This window comes from Poecilia reticulata, chromosome 1 (assembly GCF_904066995.2).
Source record: "Poecilia reticulata chromosome 1, P_reticulata-male-v2, whole genome shotgun sequence".
Lineage (NCBI taxonomy): Eukaryota > Metazoa > Chordata > Actinopteri > Cyprinodontiformes > Poeciliidae > Poecilia > Poecilia reticulata.
Window position 1 is genome coordinate 18,516,882 of NC_088830.1, and position 23,268 is coordinate 18,540,149.

At 37.7% G+C, this 23,268-nt stretch overlaps 1 protein-coding gene across 6 annotated transcripts in view; it reads left to right on the forward strand.

Moving 5' to 3' along the window:
* The first annotated feature begins 2,536 nt into the window (after positions 1–2,536).
* rnf24 (ring finger protein 24) overlaps positions 2,537–23,268 on the forward strand; it is a 34,234-nt gene continuing 13,502 nt past the window's right edge. The window contains exons 1-3 of one of the 6 annotated variants that reach the window (XM_017305931.2): positions 2,537–3,034; positions 15,634–15,693; positions 19,434–19,583. In XM_017305931.2, coding sequence (XP_017161420.1) covers positions 15,677–15,693; positions 19,434–19,583 — 167 coding nt within the window. In that variant the 5' untranslated portion in view covers positions 2,537–3,034; positions 15,634–15,676. Of the gene's footprint in view, positions 3,035–9,335; positions 9,462–15,633; positions 15,694–18,925; positions 19,204–19,433; positions 19,584–23,268 lie in introns of those variants that run through there. The other 5 variants (XM_081608044.1, XM_008411818.3, XM_008411825.3 and 2 more) reach the window with 5 other exon arrangements.

Below are 23,268 nucleotides of genomic sequence, written 5' to 3' on the forward strand. Positions count from 1 at the left end.
GAACTTATGAGTCTGGGAATGCAACACTGTTCACAGAACAAACACAAAACATAACCATCAATGTAGATTCAAAATGACACAAAACAAAAAAGCCCTGTTGCCGAGAGATTTGAAGCAACTGACAAAGAAAATACTCACTTTTCTGCTTGTCATTTGTGTGTCTTACTCAAAACGTATAAATTGTTTGAATTATTTTTGATGAGTCGAGTGCCTTACCATTCGTGGCCCTCTAACATTTTACATATAGCAACTTTTACGATAGAACAACAAAAACATTACTGTGTAGAGGAAAAAGACAACGAGTGATTTTCATTATTTTAAATGCAAAGTTTTAAGTGGCATTTGCATTTCTATCCAGTCATCTTTTCTATGAACTAAAACCAAATGCAATCAAGTGGTTTATTGGGTTGCATTACATGTGAGTGTTCATATTTTCTGGCATATTAAATCTGTCACTTTATCCTGAACTAAACTATCCCTGTACAATCAGGTAAGTTGGAAAGGTAATCTTGCAGATGGAGAATAGTAATACTCTTTCAACTAAAATATATGTATTACTGTAAAAAATTCTGTTCTGCACAATGGACGTGGTTGTTATTTATATCATTTTGCATGTGCATGTTATTAACATTTTCTCACAGACCTAAAGATGGTTGGTGGTGTGCACCTATAATAAAACACTGCAACTTCCTCGGTATAAAAATGAAGCCTGCATCCAGGAAGCCACACTTTGGCCACCCATCCCGGTTCTTCATTTCCTTTTAAAGCAGTGGAAGAGCCCCACCATCCCCTGATGCACATCACTATAAGTGCATGTCAATGAGGTGCAGATGACAGGAGTGCATTGTGAGATGGCTGCTGAGTGGGAAGCGCCATGTGACACTCCTGAATGGGCTGCCGGGGGTTGGCAGGAGGGAGAGGATGGTGACATCCACAAAGGCGCATTCAGGAACCGCAGACTAGGTACAAGACTGGCACTGGTCCTCCTTTCCTTCCCTGAGACAGCAGGAGGAGGCTGTTTCTTGGTACGGACTGAATGGAGGAATTATTGTTGAAATAATAGGGGAGAGAAGGTTTATTATCCCCATATAGCACTTCCTCGGGTCTCTTCGTGGACATTGTGTCGCTACTTCGTTGTGTGACTTACAACCTTGTCTTGTTCATGTGGCCTCAGAGACCTAACGGTGTTTTGAGCAAGACAAACTTTTTATGGACATATGCACAGTCCTTGTAAAAGTGTTACTAACCTTCACTTTTTGTAGCATTACGACCACAAACTTTGGTGCACTTTCTTAAGGCTTTAGAGGACGAATCGACTCTAAGTAGTTCTTAAGTGAAGGAAAATGATGAATGGTTTTCAAAAATGTTCTGCCAAGAAATATCTGAAGAGGTTTGGCATGAATTTGTACAACGAGCTGGAGGAAAGTGCTCCCACAGCATTAGTGCTTTGTTCAACAAGTTTCACAATGTGAATGGTGTGTTCAGGGTGATGGTTTTTGTATTTGTTCTGCAAAGTTTGTTTGGTCTCATCCATAACCAGAGCATCTTGATAAATGGTGTGAGGTAACAAGGACTTCTTGTGGCTTTTTTTCCCCCACAATAGTTTTCTTTTTGTCCCTCTTCCATAAGTGCCAGATGTACAGAGTGTCCAACTAGAAGTTGTGCTGTCATCACATTATTTTTCCTGAACTGTGGATCTCTGTCTTTCCTCCAGAATGACAGAGGCCTCTTCCTTGCTTTTCTGAACAGTTGTGCAACATTTTCTTTATATCTTCAGATTTAGATTTAGTGGTGCTGCATAAAACGATGAAAGATTTTTATAATATTTTGTGACCTAATACAAACTTATTCATACTTCCTCACAGGCCTGTCTGCTATACTCCCCAGTCTTTGTTCACCAATGTTCTCAAACAAGCTTCTGAGCCATTTAGAGAACAGCTACATAAATTCTAGCAGTAAGTTAGGTATTGATTACTAATTAGTGATCACTGTTTGGCTCCTAAGTAATTACTAATTGGTTTAACCTGATTTGATTTGGGGGATATGAACACAATGGCACAGCACAATTGTCACATTTCTACTTTTTAAATTTATTTGGACATTTTCTGTCATTTTCCTTTCACCTCACAATTAGGCAATACTTTGTGCTTACTTACACGAAAAGACCAAGTTGACGTTTGAGGTTCCAACCTGACAAATTGTGAGAATCTTCAAGGGGGGTGGATACTTTAATTAAATCGTCAACTAAATTCAATAAGCGTGAATAATAATTTGGATACTTCTGAATAAAATAATAACCCGGACATTTTTACAGTTTGCTTATACTTCCAGATTGACTTACCGGACAATTAAGTACATTCTTGAGGTAAAAATCTATTAACTCTAAATGTACGATTTTGTTTTCATTTTTAATCACCATGCATCTTCATCCTCCTCTCTCAGTGAAGCATCTCGTCCACAAGGCTCGCTGTGCTTTAATCCTGCATGTAGCTCCACTCCTCCTCCTCCTCCTCCTCCTCCTCCTCCTCGCTCTCTTAGTGCCGATCTGACTGCGAGGAGGTGGGACCTACCCACTGGTGGTAGTGGGCGAGTAACCGCGTACGTGCAAATCGTGCAGACTGCCAAGGACGATTGTGGGTAGCCAGAAACGTGAGTTTCTCTTCGATAACCGCGGACCCCTGCTTCAGTCAAATTCATCCACTAGGGACCATCTACCTTCTCGAGTTCGGTCCAGTTTATTTTAAGCGATCGGAGCCCCCCAGTAGCAGTAGCAGCAACAGCAGCAGCAGCAGCAGAGAGAACGTCACACAGACCTACAGACAGACAGACAGACGGACGGAGCGGAGCTGTGTGTGATGAGGAGGTCGTCTCGCCGCAAGGCTTTGCGTAACATCCAGATAAGACGAAGAAGGGGACATTTTTTGTCGTGGGGACTGCTTTCAGTTTGGGTCTGCTTTCAGTGACAGACTGGTTTTGTGAAGAAACACACAGCAGAGATATAAAGCTACTAAAGGAGCTGACGGGGAAATCACCGGTGAGTCTCTGTTTATGTTTTTAGCTCACTGTACACTCCGAGAGCAACTTGGAGGTGATGCTGCCAACTTTAAATGATCTTAAATTGATCTCAGCTGCACTTTGAGCACCAAAGACTTCATTTAAGGTCACAAATATACTTACACATGGACAAGAAGACAGCTTTATTCTGGCTAAAATCTTCCTAAAATGATATTTAATAGGGTAACTCGGTCAGCATAACGCTCGAGTTATAAGTTTTATTCTGTCATTTGTAGCAGCTAAAAGGTTAGCGCTGCTAGCTTAACCAGCCGCCGCCCCATCTGTGTCCAGTCTTGTTGTAAAGCAATAAAGTCTCCGAGGATGGCTAAGATACGGAGGAAAGATGATTTCAAACCATCCTGGTGTCCAGTTTAAACAAATATCAACAATTACATCGATGTAATGGTGCCTTGTCGTGATTCCAGTCATGTTTTACTCAGGGGCATCAACATTGGTTTACAGCTAAAATCGGACCCAAAACCAACCAACCAGCCAGTTATAACGGCAATCACGTTAAGGTCCAATTCTTCGTAATGCAAACAACGTTAACGGAGCACCTACGCCCCTCTTAGCTGGTAAGCGAAGCAGACCTGCTGCTGTGAATCCGATGCATGTGTGGACTCATCTGCCATTTCACTGCACCTATCGCTGTTAGGTACTGAAAATGGAGCTGACCCTTATGAATCAAACTGCGCGAAGCTTCATATTTTTAGTGCCAACAACTGGTTTTGGGAAGTAATGGTTTCCTAACCAGACTGAACTCTTAAATATAGAAACCTACACAGCAGACAACAGCCTGCAGTGTTTCTTGTCGGTCTATATCTTTAAACAGGAAATTGAAGATTCCTCTGTGGCAGCGTGGATTGGATCCAGAAGTTCAGGTTTTGTTTGACTTGATCTTCCGGGATCAATAGGAGGAAAGGGGTATTAGTTGTCCACAAAAGCAAAACAAACAAACAAAAAAAAAAAAAACAGAACACAGAGCCTTACTAGCATATCAAGAAAATAAGGTCAGAAAAGAAGGGTCATTTTCTTCTAAACTCTCTCAACGTTATAACTGACATAGTTATCATAACTAGGTGCTAATGCATAGAAAGGAAGCAATCAGAACAATTATTAAAACTTTAACCTGCTGATTCATCACAAGCTCTGTGAACGATGAACAACAATTCACAGAAAACATTTTTCTTTTAAATAGCTTCTTTCAGCTGAGTGTACTTTGTTTAGTCACTTTATCATAGCATTCACAAGGAAGAGCATTGCTTTCCAAAGGGGTAGCACTGATGTGTGGTGCATTTACTGGATGGAGAAAGATTGGATTTTTGAGTTGTCACTGAGCCAGTCAACCTGAAAATCATCTGATTTCAGTCAATCTCTGACACTTTGGTTCATTTCTTGTAATACACCAACAACATGTGTGTCAATGTATCAGTGCTGTTGTGTAGAAAAAATATGTTTGACCTCTGATGTTATCTGGTGCTGTTTTTGTATTATCAAATATCCAGAATAGAGACAGAAACAGCTTAATGTTGTTTGTAGACTAAAGGGCTGCAGTTAAACCCAGCCAGGCATTAAATGTATTAAAATTAAGGCATATTCTATTGTGTTGAGGCAACGTTACAAGAATAGTGAGGCAAAGTGAGTTGAACACAGTGCTTTTTCTAGTTTGGGTGCGATTTGCATCTCAAGTGCCTGCTTTGCTTGTTTCACGAATCCCTGAACTGCTTTGCCTGGTTGTACCGAACACATACGTCGAAAGTCAATCCAGGGGGCAGCAGGTCCAAACACTGAGATTGAGCACATGTTTGCCCCAAATGGAAATAATTATCACATAATATAACACACAGTTGAGATAATACGAACTACTGTGGATAGAGTACCTCCAAAAAAAGTGAGAGTGACTTTTGGGGTAATCTAAAGTCATTCTCACAGGAATCTGATTTCCATTATCTTTGTCCTGTTATTTGCACTCCTAACAGGTTTTCTGTTGGATTGATATCAGTCAAGTTAATTTCTTATTAGTTGCTTCAATTCTGCATTAAGGATGATAAATTGTCTGTTTTCTGCTTTGACCAAGCCCTGCCTCGAGTTACCCAGCATGTTTTATTTACCTAGTTGTTTTTCTGGTGTACTTTTTTCCCCTCACATATCACACACAACTGCTTCAGACACTGATTATGGAGTTGAGATGGACTCAGTAACCCTCATTCAGATTATCCATATAATGTATTAATCAGACCTCTGATCCAAAACCTCAGGCTTTCTGGCTGTTGCTTTAAGAGATTATTAAAATTGGTTTTCATCACATTGGCATATTTCTAGACTGTAAAAAAACGACACACATTATTTTGTACTTAACACGAGGGAGTTCTTGGGTAACTCCAATTGAACTTCCTTTAAAATCAAGGCAAACAGTGGCCAATCTGGTCTATCTTCATTTTCTCTTTTCAATATTTGTCTTAAGAAAGACAGAAACTACAGCCTAGCCATGAAGCTCAAATTTCAACATGGCATTTTGAGCAGAATAGAAAAACCGAGGTGCCCAGTATTTAGTAGATGTGAAATTCATAGCACTCCTTTAATAAGGGATGTAATTCTTTTCAAAGAGGAAAATAAGTCATTTTTAGCTGCATGTGTTTTAATACTAGTTATGTAAAGACCAAGCTAAAGAGGAACTAAGCATTACTACTTATAGTGTAGACAAGTTCCTCCAGGCAAAAGCTTATTTAGTCAAATTACATAAAAGTTTTAATTAGAGGTCTGCCGATCGATTGGCCACCGATCATAATCGGCTGATTTCCGTGAAAAAGTGTAAGATCGGTGATCGTCGATCACGGTCTCTTGTTGCCGATCACACAAACCGATCACCTGATTCTCATTTCGCAGCCTGCCTGTGCAGCTGGTCTCCTCTTTCCTTCACACTGCGCAAGCGCACAGCAACAAATGCTAAGCGATGTGGAACTATAACGCATTGAGTGAATGGGGACGTTTGCGTGTTGTGGCGGAAAATTGAAGCACATGGGGTGAAGCACGTCAAAATGCATCAACACGATGAATCTAATATGGCATAAGAACTATGGCATACTTGACTGAGTTTGGCTACATCGAGGCTCACTGCAGTCAAAAAGACATATGGAGGATCAGATAGCAGGTAAAGCAGCGCACAGCTACAAACACTTACCCGGATTAGCATGACGGTCAGAAAGCTAAACAAATAACCCGCAAAATAATTTAAGTCTTCGAGCTGTGATGTAAGACGCTGGTTCTGCTCTCGCTGTTGAACCGCTGCTACGTGCTACAGGTAGTAGTATTTCACAGACGGAGCGCCGCTTCTGCTCCACCTGGTAGTGACTCTCACACCAAACCTCTGCTTAAAGCTGCAGCATCTAACTCAAAAAATACATTTTACATATGTATTAAAACTTTTGCTGTCCTAACATGAGACAGATAATCTCTGAAAAAATAATCGATCTCCTCCCTGTTCTGCATATTTACTCCGCTCAGTCAGAAACAGATATTTAAAAGTTTTTATCTAAATTAAGGTGAATTCATGGTTCCTTTTTCCACATAATGTAACCGTAGTGCTTATGATTAAAAAAATAATAATTATGTGGTCGGTATCGGTGATCGGTATTGGTGATCGGCCCTCCTGGGTGATCGGTATCGGCAGGAAAAAAACCTGATCGGCACATCTCTAGTTTTAATCTTTACTTTAAATGTAGTTCTTGTCAAAAACTTTCCTGTCTGACTTTTACAAGCTGGACTGCTTCAGTACTGTGCAAAGAGTCTACCGTACATTCAGTGCTTACCGAGAAGCCACTTTCATGCACTGCTGCCTTAACATTTTCTGGGTATTTTCCAAAGCAACTGCATGTGGCAACACAAACCTCTGCAACATGTGCTCCAGACTTCTTGTGCAATTTTGTGCGAGAGCTATGTAGTAGGATTCCAACAGGAGTATTATTGCAAGCATCCATTTTGTTTCTGTGAGTGTAAAAAGTCTCATAAGGTGGTTCATTATGGAAAAAAAAGGCAAAAGAAGAAATTAATTAAGTGGCCCTCCTGATATTTTTGTGATGGCTTTATTACAAAAATATGGTAAAACCTATAGTAAAACTTAGATATGACTCAGCAAATAATTTTGTTGCCAAAGTAAACTTACAAATGTTTTTTTTTTTTTTTTTTAAATGTACCACAGAATGATTTGTAAGTTTTTGCAAGTACTTATAAAAAACATTACTTAGTGTTATTTTTTATTTTTTTTACTTTGTTTTCAGAAACCGGTATTCAAAGAATTTCTAGGATGATTTCCAATCATCTTTTGATACTGATATTAGCCTTTTCCAATTTCCTAATAAGTTTTACATATAAAGAATATTGAATATAGCTGAAAAAAATCAAAAATTTAACTCTCTTGCAAATTTGTATTTATTTATTACATTTTTTGACATCCAAACCAGACTTCAAAGTATTTACTCATCTAATAGACAAAGCTCACTTTTGCTGTATACACCTAAAAAATCGAATACTTCATTATTATTATTTTTTGACACCGTTCATTCAAAATAAACAGCAGCTGTATCCAGCTCCATCCGACACTCATCCATTTTCTTCTGACTGTTTATTCATTTATTTAATTTGCAGCTAAACTGAATTTCACTAGCACTCCTAAATAAGGACTGTCTGACTTCAGAGGTGGCATTTTAGATTTTCTTTGCCATTCTTGATTAGCATAGATAGCATTACTGACCAAAGACAGCAGTCTATGAAAGTAGAAAATGGCTTGCAGGGAAAGTAAACTCTTACCTTACATGTGAGATTTCCAAATGACTGTCAATATTTGCAAAAAGCTGATGGACAGAATCTGGCTTTTCAAAAGGGCAAAAACACAGCAATTTTCCTACAGTATGCCCAGCCTCAGTGCTGTCTGCTAATCCCCCCTCCCTTGTTTAAATGGTTAGTTTGGATTTTCCTGTTGAGAGTTTTTGTGATGTTTTTTTTATTATCTGTATAGTTGCCTTATCTGTTGTGGAAAGATGTCATAGCACAGTGAACTCCATGGAAAATCAATGCACTTTGATTGGTGGAAGCTAACAGTATGTCAAACGTAACAGTTTAAAACAATTTAACAACAGCCTGCTGGCTTTTGATCTACTGCAGAAGTGCTAACAACACAATAACTCTTTAGATTTTGTGTTGGTTCTACTATAGCATTAAAGATGTTTTGTTCTTGTGCCTAAGGTTCTTGTAGTTGTTTGAAACTGATCCTGACAGATTAAATCAGTAGAAGTGGAGTCATACACTTCATGAAGAGCTTGTTAGCATTCACTACTCCGAGGATGAGTTTATTGACATACGTTTACTACTGGTATGGTAGTAAAATGGTCAGATTTTTAGTATATGACCCAGAGATCACCGATTAGGACCAGTCAAGGATGAACTCATTTAATTGTTTAACTGAGCCGTTCTGAAAACCTTCTGCAGGTCAGCCATGAAAACGTGTCTCTATGCCAACTGTTTTAGTTTAGGTTTATTTTAAAAAAAGTTGAGAAGGTGTATTTTTAAAGCCTGCACATTCATTGAACATTCTTTAAATAAGCACTCCTTCTGAACTAGCTAGTGGTTAACTTTTAAATGTTCTCAGTTAATCTTTATTTTGATCCACCAATTATATATTGACCTCCTTCTTGTGGCAGGTGGCCAACTCCGACAGAAATTTTTCAGATTTACTCCAGTGAAACGTATAGTTGTTCATGGGAACAAAACCCCCCAAAAAACATTAGTGTTTGAGTTCGAACTTTGCACGTTTATTTTTTACCAACTTAAGGTCAGATACTGTTAAGAGCAGATCATTGTTGGACTCCAGTGAGGCCGTTTTTAACTTACTACTTGTAATTCTCACCCTGACATAACAAGTTTTATTTTTAGTGACCCATACTATGTTGACCTGCACTCTGCTTTTAGCAGCTGAAGAAACCAACAAAGTAAATAATTACTTTGGTACATTTATTAAAACTTGAATGTAACCTTTTTGTTTGTTTGTTTGTTTTTTAAGTGTTACTGATTTTGCACCATTTTCAACTTTAAAGCTGAACATTTTCACCACATGCTGATTTAATGAGGTGTGGCTGCTGAAACAAAAACTATATACACATGCCAGAAATTCCAGTTGGGAGTCGGAAAAGAAAGTAAAAGCTTAAAGTTTGATGGCAGTTGATAATAAGGTGACACTAAGTACTGTTAGGAGGGAAATGAGAGGGTCATGAGCTGGTAGGGGATGTCAGTGCCATGAGACAGCTGTTTGTGTCAGTTCTCCCATGTTTGTGTCAGCTTGAGTTACACTGAGTCCTCTGAGGAATGATGGAGAGCACAGGGGGAAGGAGAGCAAGCCACCAACTGTAGCGGAGGTAAAAATAACTAAAAATAAATAATGCTTTTTAAATATTTTTAAGCTTGTTTGGGGTGAGTTGCTGAATTTAGCTTCAATAAAGCTAATTATTGTTGTGAAAAATGCTTCTTTAACCTCAATGGATAAAGAAGCTAAATTTTGCTACTCAAAATTTTTGATTAGCAAATTTTGAGATATTGGATATTTTTACCAATTTCAGGGATGTTATTATTGTTGTCTGCATCAGTTGTTTCATCATTACTATGAGTGTTTTGTCAATACCTTTTTGTTTCTATAAAGGAAAAAAGCTTTTGTGTGACCTCAAAATCAAGTGAAAAAGTTTTTCCAGCATGTTCCAGTTGCCTGTTGAAGTATGCTCATGTATGACTTTACCAAAATTGCAAATTTTCCACCAGTCCAATAAATCAGTTTGAAACCGAGCTCTTTCTTTTGGCAGTAAACAAGACAGTGATGCTGAAAATGGCTAACTTTTGGACTTCTTCCTGCAGTAACAGCTTTATTACCGAAGAGTGTTGTTCTGGTAAAGCTTAGCTGATGCTACGTTCACTGATCAAACTGAAAAGTGTCCAATTATTCAGTTACTTGGCTCATTTCTAGAAATACCTGCTTTTGTATTAGTAACAACTATTTGAAATGCTTTTCTATAAACCAACCACATACAGCATAGATCGCCTCATCCATCCACACTCACTATTGCGCCCACATTCCCTGAGAGACACAGATTTTTGTGTTATTTTGAGTTTATTTGAAGGCTTAAAAAGTTCTCATACCACCATTATGACGCATAATTATGAACATTATGCGTCTAGTTTGACTTTCAGTGGTTTGAAAGATAAAGTTGGTGAATCCGTGCTAACTTGACTCTTTTATCCTGTCTCTGCTCAAATTGTGCTCACATCACTTTCGAGGGAAACAAAGTAAAAAGTCAGTGAGGGGAAATAAGTGGTGTACTATTCTGAACAAGTCAGCTATCACTTGTTCAGTACAAAAAAAGTTGTAATTAATGGAGCTGCTTAAGCTGTTCATTACACCAGCCTTTTTTTAAAACGTGATGTATATTTGGTTTGACATTATGTGAGTGGACTGCATGTGATTGAAGTATCATTTAATCACAGGCACTTCATTACCTATGCCAGCACATTTTAATGAGCCCCTTCCTCACCCTGTGGGGCCCTGGTGTTTGTTGCTGCCCTTTGGCATATAAAGTTTCAGATGAGCACATCTCGTGGCAGCTTGTGGAAATTTCCACTTCTCATTCAGATGTTTAACTATTATTCAGTAGACTGTTGACAAGAACTACTGTACGAAGCCAAAGTGAAACGGGTGTTTACAGGAAGCATTGTGGCATTTGTTAAAATAACCACATGAATCTGAAAAGTAAAGTGTGGAGTGTTTTTTTTGTTTTTTTTTTAGGCTTGGCATTTTTACTGCTTTTTTGATTGAAAACAGTGGCTTTCTGACTCATCAGCTGTTTGAAATGACAATTTGAGGCATATAGGCTTAGGAGGTCATTGTTTGCTCTTGTAATATGTGTGCAAATGGCTCAGTCACAATAAAGGATAACGTCTGGGCGGAGAGGTGGGTGGCTGTGGGGTTTTATCGCATTTGATAAAACCTTGTAGTCTGCTGAGCATGACACATAAGTTATGCAAGGCTGAGCTTACTTACTAAGGAGGATAGGGAGGCTAATTGTTTTGTCTGAAACGGCAAAAGACAGGAAATCCAGCTTTGTGATGCAGGATGTTCAGTTCTGTGTAATAAAGTATTTGCTCCTTCTGTAAGCTTTTATTTTTCATAATTGCATGGTTCAGATCTTCAGATTGTATTCTCAAACATAATCTGGGCAAATACAAAAAGCATTTTTCTAAACCTAATACCTGGCTATGCTACTATTTTCAGCAGTAAACATACCATAATTAATGACCAGTAATCGGGCATCAGTTTTTACCTTGCTGTTGAGGAAATTTGCCTCACTCTGCTTTGTGGATTTGTTTTATTTCAGCCACATTGAAAGGTTTTGTTTAAAGTCATGCCACAAAAAGTCTGGACTTTGACTAGACCAGCCCAAACCATGCCTTTTTGTTTTGTTTGAATCTAGTTATTTGAGCTGCTGGTCCGCATTAGATCATTGACTATAACGCTTCTTAAGGCCAGACTCTAGTACAGAATTCAAAAAGAGAGGTCCTAAATTCACCAACCAGTCCCAGGCCATCTCTCTAAGCACACCACGTTTACATGCAGGTGACGTTCTATTGTTAGTTTTATGCCAGATGTGAAAGAAGGCCCATTTTCCAAGAAGTTGAACTTTTGTTTCACCAGTCAACTTAGGTTTTCCCCAAAGATCTTGGGAAACGTCAAGGTGTTTTGTGTCAGCTAAGGTTTTGACATTGGAACTCTTGCATGGATAACACATCTCTGTCCAGTCTCTTTTGTCTTGTTGAAACATCAACTCTGACATTAACTGAGACAAGTGAGGTCTCCAGTGTTTTGTACCTTTTTGTTCTGGGTTTGAATGTGACCTGGAGGAGGGGTGAATCTGCTCTTTGAATAATTATTGTCAGCCAATCCTGGAAGGTTTGGTTGACAATAACCTTAGAGTCCCACGTTTTCTCCTTTTGTTGATAATGTCTCAAAAAAATTATTTTTAACCCTATGAAGTACTTTTTTTCCCAACAGATTGAGCAAGGATTGAGACCTTTGCTAAATTATACTGACCTCACAACAGTTGCTGTGCAGACCATGTAAAGGATGCTTACACCGATAGTCTCACAGCTATCAAAAAACAAAATCCACATTTACAGATCTGACTGAAACTAGATCAGTTTAAAACTTTCAATTGACCTAAATTCTGTGTAGTAAAGACACATCAACAGTCCTCATTTTTGTATTTACAGTAATGTTAAACCGTCTATTGGGTACATCAAGCTCAAGACAGATGTGTTTAAGCAAAACTAATTAGCTGCTTTATTAAATAACTTTATTTTTACTCTGTCACACTTTTGCTAGTTATTTATAGTGGACCAAGCATTTTGGCAAATAATAGTAAATGGTCCAAACTGGAGTCTTGTCAAATTAAACTTAGACTGGAAAACTACAGCAAATATTTGTTTTGACCAACAGCACCGGTCAAAATGAAACTGTTGTATTGAGCAAATATGCCTTGATGACTCATGTGGTAACTAGAAAGTCCCCTCATGAAATGTTGACCTCTGGCCCACTGTGTAGTATTGATTGGCCAGAGGTTTTTGTTTGCGTGGAGCGGATGTTTTTTTTCCCAACCTGTTTATGTTTTGGAGTTGTCTTTTGAACAATTTCTAATAATGTGTAGATTGAGATGAGTATGACTCAGAGGCATTGTATTAGCTGTTTTGCAAGTTCCCACATAATCAAGAACAGTATTATGGTAATAGAAAATATCAAACTAGCCTGGTAAAACCCCTGTTTACACAGACAGTTGAAATCTGCAAAGAACAGATAAGGTTAATAAAAAAAAAAAATCAAGAACTTAAAACTAGTATAGACAGGAGGAAACAAATAAAAATCGAAACATGAGGAAAAAAAGTCAGATATGTAAAATAAAAGGTTGGGACCATATTGTCATGTATTATGCTACATTCACTTTGTTTTATTTCATTAATTATCACCCATTTTTTGGTTGTTTTTCCCCTTCCAGTTACTTTCTGTAGATACTACTTCAATAAATTAGTGAAATAACTTTAATTTTCAGTAATACTGTAATACTCAAGTGAAACATATTACAAAGATTAGACATAGATGGATAGATTTATGGAGAATGATAGTCTTCTTTACTATAGCAACATTAAAAATGTTGCTATAGTAAAATTTTTACTATAGCCCCCCCTAAAAAAAACAAAAAAAACTTCTCAATAAAAAAATTAGGTTTTTGGCATTTGAAGGCATTTTAACAGTATAATTTAAAATGTAAAAGTTAGACAATATGATATTTCATAAACCAAGGAACATTGTGCATGCTTTTTCTCATCTCTCATGAATGTGACGTGCTGTGCACATTCTTGTTGCTCATTACGTAATGGGGTGAGGCCATGTGAAAACAATTGAGTGAGAGAGAAGAGACGATTGGTAAGAGAGTTGGAATCAAAGATGAAATCATTTCTACCGTTTAGCAGCCATGAGATGCTGTTAGTTATCATATCATACCATGTTTACCTATTCTTGTGGGATTAATAAGAGTAGGGCTGTTTGGAATTGTGTCACAGGGAGAGCTGAAAGGGAAACAAACCATTTTGTACAATCCATTAGAGTTGGGACATATTAGGTATTCTTAATTGGATACTTGCATTGTTTTACTTCAGAATTACAATATTTGTGAAAAACAATGTGATTACTTACCAAGTAAAATACGTATTCAGCTATTAAAGATCCAGGGCACCAGAGAAACCTCACTGGGCTTTGTTTTATAAACTTGCAAACCTGTCAACCTTTGTTCAGAAAATACTGCCGCTAAACAAAGAAGTTATGCCTCACTTGTTTGGATAATAGTGGAAGTTATTCACCATAACTTTGTGAAACCACTGAGTCATCACTAACCTGCATGGAAAACTCAGCCATTTGCTTGTCGTTTTTTTTTTTTCCTCGAATTTCTGACCGGTCTGAGTGTAATATTGTTCATATACAGTCATTGGCAGTTTTTCACTCTAGATACATTTCTGGTTTATGTGGGATGTTAACTGCAAGTGGGTTTGGATTTCTGGATCACTGGGTGCTCCCAAGATCCTGTCGGTCAGCGATTCTTGACACCAAAGGAGTTGTTGGCAGATTCAACGTTGTGGCACCTAGTTGAAAACTGAGTCACATAATCTAATTTCCATGAGTAATGACATTTTTACAATAATGTTCTCTGAAGATCTAAATACTTAGAATTATCGTACTCATAGTGTCATGTAACCACCGAACTTTTGCCAAAAATTTGGACTGTTCTAGGAATGTTCAAGCATGTTTGTATATTGGGTAAAATGCTGACAGTGGTAATTATTTAAACAGCGGTACCAGAAGAGAATTACAACCATAACAGAAGAAAAGTTAATCAAAACTTTTTAAATTCAGCAGACAAAAATGAAAACTTAGGTTTATTTATTGGGGCTGGACAAAATTGTACTCTTTAAGCTTGTTATCTATCAAGAATAAAGTTTTCTTCTTGGTTATTTATTTGAACCACATTTTCACAACCACAAATGGTTACTGGGACTTTTATATGACAAAATTACTCAAAGTAGCACACATTGTGGAGCAGAAGGAAACACGGTTTTTCAAAATGTTTCATGAATAAAACAAATTTTGATGAGGACTAACAGTCGGCTCCCCTTTAGCTGCAAGTCTTCCACCAGTTTTGTACATCTAGAGACAGAACATTTAGCTTATTCCAAGTGTGCAGTATCACTCAAGCTGAGAGGATTGAAAATGATAATGTTAACGTTTTGCTACAGATTCTCAATTGGGTGTAGGTCTGGACTTTGACTGGGCCATTTGAAATACATGTAAATGCTTTAATATGAAGCTTTCTATAGTTGCTCTAATTGCATTCTTAGTAGTTGCTCACCTCTGCACCATTTTTAAGTGTGTTCTTTCAGTGTTAGACCATATTTAGCTCCATACATTTTAAAATCTGCTTCTGCTGATGAGCATTTCCACGGCATGATGCTGCCACCACCATTTTCAATTGTGCAGTGTCCTGTGGAGTGTTAGTTTTCTGTCACACATAGCACTTTGCACCTAGACCAAAAAGTTAAAATATGGTCTCTCATCTTCTTCCAAATGTTTGCTTTGCCCCCTAATATGACTTATAGCTACTTTGCATTTGTCTTCTCCATACAATCTTAGTTTAATATAATGAAGTTTGTGGTTGTATGGTAAAATGAAGAGATGTGGACACTTCTGCAATTCATCTGTAGATTTGTCAGTACGTTTGACTCCGATTTTTCCAGAGGTGCCTGTTTCTGACTGTTGATAAGCAAGGGGAGGTCGCTGTGTCTTTCATCAGACAGAGACACCAAAAAGGAGTCACAGTGGAGAGGGGCACGGGTTCGACTTGAGCTGATATGAAAGGGAGACAGAAGTACTGTTGTCCAGAAATCTTACCAGCAGCAAACTCACAAGTTTCTTTCTCAACAACACATTATGTCACTTTACAGAGGCCTGTGCTGCAAGTCTGTGCAGACTTTTCTGTTCTTCAGCATGAAGGCACCACTTGGGTATGTGTACGTCAAAAGAAATGGCACATGCATGAATCTGTGGTCTGCATGAATTTACATGTTTTATCAAGTCATTTTAACGGTTAGTAGTATGACGAATTATTAAAAGAATGGTGAAATGCAAACTGTTTTGTCTTTCCACGGGTGTTTGTCATTTTGCTGTAGCTCAGTGACGTGTTTGTGTTCAGATAAAGGAGGAAATGTCTTGACAGAGGATCTTACACAGTTAGACCTTCAACTTTAGATTAAAGAGCTGGGAATGTGGGGACCAATGATGTCTTTGACACATGCATTCATGTGCATGGGGTCAACATATTTGTGAATTATGTGGAGTTATATTAGAGGTTACCTTAAATGTAAATCTGCTGGGGGTTCGAATAATTTTGGCCTCAGCTGTAATTTTACAGTAGTGTTAGATATATAAATATATAGACATGTATAAGATTTTTTTCTTGTTTTGATTCATAGACCAAAGAAAAAATAAGGAATAAACATCCACTGAAATGAATTGTAGTTTTGAACAAACCGTAAGCTGCACAAAATTATTCTTTCCCCCAGTTTAAGTTTTATGGATTTAAAATGGGAGACAAATAAGTTGATAGCTTTTTAATGAGTCAAACTGTTTGACTCAACAATCGGCTGCTTAACAGAAGTACCATGAGAAACTTGACAACTAAGGCAGTGTTACCTTACTACGGTGTGCAAGCCTCTTTCTACTTCTCAACCATCAGAGTCCTTGTTTAACTCTGCATGTGAATTTGTCCCATTTGTAAGTGAGGGAAAAGTGTAGCAGCCTCGTTTAGACAAGCTGACCAGCAGTGTGCACTAACAGGTTCGGTCCGTATGCAGAATTAAAAGCTGGTCAATCTGAAACTTTTTTGGAATCTCATTAAGGCAACTTTAAAATGCCGGGTTGGTAAGATGCTGTTTTGAAGCTATAACTTTGTCCGAAGGGACCCTCTTTATCCACAACTTGCTGGGAGTCGGCACTGTAGATGGTATAAAGATGGTCTAAAAATCTCATGTATTTAATTTCCTTGACCTATTACCATAAAATCTCTCCTTTTGGGAGCGATTGGGTGATGTATTTGTAGCAGCTCTGTTGGATCCATTTAATAAGTGTAATGTAGCAGCCTCATCAGTCAGCCAACTTGTTTGTCCTGTCAACGATTTATGTAAAGAGCTGAGTGAAATCCCCTGCCAGCTGCTAAAACTTCTAGGCATGATGATATCTAAAGACTGAGGAGCGTTGTTGACTTTCACTTCTTATGCAACTCCGCACAACCTGACCGGCCTTTGTGTCCTCATTAAACTTCCTGTCCTGCATACTTGTTTGCTGGAGTCATCCATGAAACTTGGCCCAGCTACAAATTTTTGGTCACATTAAGGTGCTTAGACATTGATCCGAAAGAGAACCAGCAGATGCATAAGGTAGATGTGGGAACACTTCCTTTGCATCAAGCTTTACAGAGGCATATCTTACGGGAGTTGAGAAGGAGGGGGTTCCTTATGCAAGGACTGGGTGTAGCAGTAGTTCAGGGGCTGAGGTTATCCTGATGTTGTATAACCGAGTGCCCGTTTGTGTGGGGGCGAGTTTATGGTTATCCAGGGGATTGTTAATAGTCCTAAAAGTTTCCACAGTGTCAGGGAACGAAGCTGTTTGGGGTGGGTTCAGGCCTGAGACGGCATCCCTAAAGGAGCAGACAGCTATTCCTGTCGTCCCCTCCTCCTATTGCTCCTCCTCCTCTTCCACGGTCCCTTTTTAAGTGTAGGTGTAGACATGTCTAGTCATGTTCCTTTTGAGTGGGATAACTTGACCAATAGGCTGTTATTGGTATGGCATTCCGTTTATGAATTAGTTTATAGGGCTTTAATGATGGGATTTGTTTAAACAAACGATATGCAGAATCAGCATCTTGCAAAAGTAATCCACTTTCCCTTTGAACTTTTTCACATTTCTGATCTGTTGCAACCACCAACTTCATAGAGCCTGTGACGGACAGAGCAACACAGATGTATTTATTCTTAATTTATAAATTGTTAACAGGTCTTAGTGATTGAAATTTAGGTTTTTAGGTGAGAAAAGCTTTTGAAAGCAATGCTCCATCTCTGTTCTCTTTTGGTCAACAGATCAAAAGGAAATACTTTGATCTTTGTGGTTGTAACAGGATGAAATATGAAGACGTTCAAGGGGTGTTAATACTGTGACAAGGCACTGTATCTGTCTGTTTTAAAATAGAGGGGTTGTGCATATAGCCCCATTAAATTGCATTAGCCATAGATAAGGCTAAATGTTATGCATGCCATAATGCCTCTGTGCTATTTGTTGGACATTAAGAGATTCGTCTGCTGCTTTCAGTTTAGATTATGTATTTTTTAGGTTTAACTGGTTTATGCAAATCTTCAGCATTTTGTTTTTGCACAAATGAGCATCCGGTTTTAAGTGAAGACGAAATTTAAAAGGTGCATTTATAGGATTGAACATTACATTTAGGAGATGCACAATATGTTGGCACTAACATTGGTATGTATGGTGATATTAGGAATTTCCTTTTGTTTCTGGAGAGGGAGGGAAGACAGTTGGCCATGTGGCATTTGTTTGGTCACATGACAATAACAGTGATGAAGCTCAGGACTGTGGGAAGTTTAACTGAAACAGAGAAGCCATTGAAGTCAGCAGGGTGGTCATTTTTATCAAGGTGTTGAAAATATAGTAAAATGGATGACGTGTACACATGTGTTATCGACTATCACAGAGATATTAATATTAGAAATAAATACTGGCCCAATTTTTTTATGTCTGTGCATTCCTAGATGCATTAGTTTAGTTATGTCTTTTGTCTCTACTGGTATAAATCCTGACTCTCTTCACCAATTAAGGTCATGTGCCCTGTTAAAATTCATTATGCATAGCTGTAATTTGATGTTGTCAATATCTACACTTGGCTAAATTATTTTCAAAAGCTGTTTTAATTTGTAATGTGTTTAATTATATATTGAGAGACACTGCAATGTTAAAATTAGGATAAATTATTTTCCTGAAGGACCACATGAATATAGTATTGGTGAGGGCCAGATCATTAACTGAACTGGTTTTTACCAGGTCCCATGGCAACAGAGCAATAAATGCATTATGTTGTATGGACAACTGCATTATTTCAATTTCCTCTTAGTCACTCTTTTGGAAAAATGCAGTTGTCAGAGAAACCATGTTTGTGTAGATTACTGGATGTATGTTCAGTGTATAAAGCCAATTTAAACAGTAATTCCTAGAAGTAGCTGACAGTCACTTTACCTTCGATTTCAGCAAGTAGGAGTTAGGCCGCACAATATTGGGCAATTAGGTTGAAATATTGATCCTTTCAACACTTAAAAATTACAGAAGCACACTTGTGCTTGCATGTAGGATTAGCACTTTTGGCATTTTTGACTTGAGATTTTTTATTGACCTACGAGGGCCACCAACTTCTACAAAAAAGGCTGAATGTGGCCCCCCAGGTTGTAAAATTTGTAGGTCTGCACTAAATACTGTTGATCTTCCATGTGTATCTTTTTAGTCTGTTTACTGATTTTAACATTTAAAATACCTGAGCTGTACTTTCATAATACAAAATATTAAAAATAAAAATGTTTAGATTTACTTTGTACTGTCTTATGTCAACACATATTATGTGTCTCACAGTGCAGACAGTATGTGCAACTACTTACATTTTGCATGTCATGTGTCTTTCTCCATCTAGAATATCCATGAGCTCCGATTTCCCACACTACGGTTTCAAGATGCCAAATATAGGGTTCCAGAACCTTCCTCTTAATATCTACATTGTGGTCTTTGGGACAGCCATCTTTGTCTTCATCCTCAGTCTCCTCTTCTGCTGCTACCTGATCAGGTAAGAGCTGCGCACATTTTAGTTTTGGATGAGAGCTTCCTGGCTTTGTCATGGGTCTGTGGCAAAAATTGCCATTCAGGAATTTCTTTAGCGTTGAGTGTAGCAGGTCTAAGGTCAACATCTACATCCACTTTGGAGGAAAACCTAGGACAAGGAACAGAAATGTGTTATGACTTATCTCCTTTACCTGAACAAAATTTCACGATGGTTAATAAAACACAAAAACAATATATTAAGTAATTTCAGGTTACCTGCCATATTTTGCCAGCAATTCACAGGAATACCGCAGCTGACCATTAATTGCTAACAATGCTAATGTTAGCAGTTTTAGTAGGTCTGGATGAATTTGATCATGTTTTGTTCAAAATCTGAAATACTTACACCTGTCAAAACCTAAACTGGATAATGCAACACTGAATAGAACCTTTGAAGCAGATCTATTTATATTTAATTTATTTTATGAAATGTTATTTGTGAATATTTTTTTTTGCTTCAGAAACACCTTAGAAAACAGACAATTTATAGAAAAATAGTCAAAATAAGTCAAAACTGGGTTGATATTCTGCCCTGATTACAAATCCTTTAAAACATTTTTATTTGTAGATCCCTTATGTTTGCAATTAAATGGAAGTTTTTACTTCTTCCAAAAAAACTGCTGCATTTTTGCCAACTCGGTGTCGTATAAAGTCTCATTTCAGTGTCGTATAAAGTCTCATTTCAGTAGCTGACTGTGTTGTTACACCCCCGGTATATATATAATTTTTCTTCACACTATACCAAATGTCTGTTCTGTTGAGCGACTTGGGATCCTGAAGAATGTCAAAACAGAAGTCATTGATATCAACTTTTAAATCAAAGAGTAGAGAATCTGTCTGTGTCTGCATCATTGACTAACTGTATATGAATGCCATTAGAGTGTAAATAATATGATATAAACTTGTTTACAACCACCATACTATGTGGCACTGCCATTGCTTTTGTTTATTTCTTCCTTCTTAAAATGTTGTGATGATTTTTGTGTCTAAAAACGTTTTCAAAAACGGATAGAATATTTCAACAGCACAGTTTGGAGAAGACACTTTCCGTTAATAAAATTATCTAAATTATTTAAGAGTTACATTTAAGTTGCTTTCTATAATCATGGCACTTGAGGCCTCTTATCCTCTTCATTGCTCTCATTATATTCTTTTGTGTCTCAGTCGTACCACTATTACTTCTGCATTTGTTGGATTTTAAAAGTGCCAATTTTAGTACTTTATTTTAATCATCTGAAATCCAGCAAGATTTAAGAGTAATCTTCTAAATATCCATCATCCAAAAACAATCTTTACTTCAGTAGTCAATTCCTCACCCCTCCTTCTAAACTACTGGGTATAATCAGATTATCCTCAGTGCTGGTAATGCAGGATGTTTGTTTTCAGCCAGTAGCAAACTGAACACACATAATGCACTACATTGTTTTATCTGAGACAGTGAGAAGCAGCTGTTTCTCCTAAAACTCTCCCCTCGCCATCTTGCCATATCCTGTCTTGCAGGGCAGAGGGTAAGTAAAAATTACCACTCCTACAATTTCTCATCTACCTGTAAATTAGAAACACTTCATGTCTTACATGTTGTTCCGTGATTCAGTACTGAACGTCAGGATCAGCTTGGCAGCTAGAAGTAAAAAGAGACATTTTTGCTCTGTAAAGGATTTTCTTTACAGAGCTAAAGAAGCAGCCTTCCAAACGATTGGACCAAAATTACTTGTACACACTTCAGTTCAGTGCATTCTTGCTGAAAACTGGTAATCTTAGCTGTGCCCATGTGTTTGCAGTGTTCTTGTACACCTATCATTGTGGTAGCAGAAAAAACACACACCAGAATTTTTGCGGCAGCTAACCGGCAGCAAAAATTCAGCTACAAATTTTCTGCAGCAAATGTTGCTAAATGTTCCAAAAAGGCATTTTGTGAGGGATTTTTGCACTGCATGCAACTCCTCAGTAAGTGTTAGCTTTTATTTAATTTGCATTTTAAACATTTTATGGTAATGAATAGGCTTGTATTCTAGTGTAGGGGCCCACACTGTTGTCAGATGGTGTATTTACAAGTGACTTGATTACAAATGTGTAATTTGTATCTTTTCGGTCCCGACTATGATAATTTTTCTGTTTTGAAAAGGATTCTGGTGAAAACCAGATTAGCTTTAAAGGTCACAGAAGGGTAATTCTGTTTTTTTTCCCCCGCATCACATCTCTTGCTTTATGGACAGATGATTAAAAGATGCCAGTGTTAGAGTTGACATGCGAAATTCCAGCAGACAAATTTGCACACACACTTTGACACAAGGCAGCTTCTCACAGAAACCCTCAACCACTTCTCTCAGTGGTTTATCAGCCTGTCCACACATGTGTAAAATATGTAGCATGGTTTGCCTAAAGGCTGACCGTGTTCCTGTAGCACGTAATCTTCACTTTCTGTAAATAAACAATAACAGTGCTTGAACAGTTGGTTTATTTGGTTGTGCCAGCAAAAGATCAGTGAATGTGCAACATCCAGAGATGAAGAAATGAATAAGAAAACATGGTTTTATCAGAAATTCATTCCTTGTGTGAAAAGTTGGAGACACTGCAATTGCAAAATTGTTTTTTTTTTTTTACATTAGTAGAATATTGATAAAGTTTTGCACACGTTTGTAAAGAAAATGCAGCTAGTGATGAGAAAAAAAAAATCCATCTGAATTGACAACCTTTGCTCGCGGACTAAGTCACCTGCTTAAATTGTAGACTGAAGCCACAAAGTAATAATGAGGGTCTCAACTAATCAATGGGTCACAATTTAGACACCCCTGTCCCGATGGTTTGCAGGCAACAACACTAAAGCTAAAATTCGCCTCAAAGCTTCTTGTTGGTTCTAAATTGAAAAACTGTTTTAGTTTCACCAGTCTCTGCTACATTTGCACAAAATGTAAAACGTTTAGTCTTGTCAAATCTCATTTGAATAATTCTGGACTGATCCCAGATTTTTTTTTAAACTCACTTTGATATTTTTAAAACCTTTCTTCAGTTAGTAAAAACCAAAAAAGACTTTTTGGCATAAAGATCACCATTTGTAAGTCATGGGTTTTTCATGTAGTCGTAAAAAACCTAAATGTTTGTAGCAGCACAACTGGAATATCCAAACTTTTTTCTATTTGTTAAAACAAATAAAGGGAATTCCTAGACTTCCTGGAAATTTGAAAGATATTATGAACCCAATAATGTGTAACGTCTCAGCTGGATGCATCATTACTCCTTAATGCCCGATACTGATTTTGATACTGCTCTGCAATTCAGATTTTCTGATACTGTGTTATTGACTGGTCAATTGGCTGGTACGTCAAACAATTTCCATTATTAATGTTTTAAAAACATTTTTAAAACTGCACATGCTGGATGGCGAGAGATGTCACATTCTTTTCATTTATCCTCTTCGTCGGCCTTCACAACCCACTCGAACACCCCACATAAATCATTCATATCCAGTGACGTTTTGAACTTTGACCCCCCACACTCTCCACAGATCCCCCAAACCATTTGGAGTCTCTGCACCTTTACATGCTGACCTCTTTCAAAATGTCAGTTTTTCTCCTAGACTGTGCTGCTTGTTTTACAGATCCCTCTCACTCTGCTGCGAGAGGTTAAGGTTACTAGTAACGGAGGTAAAT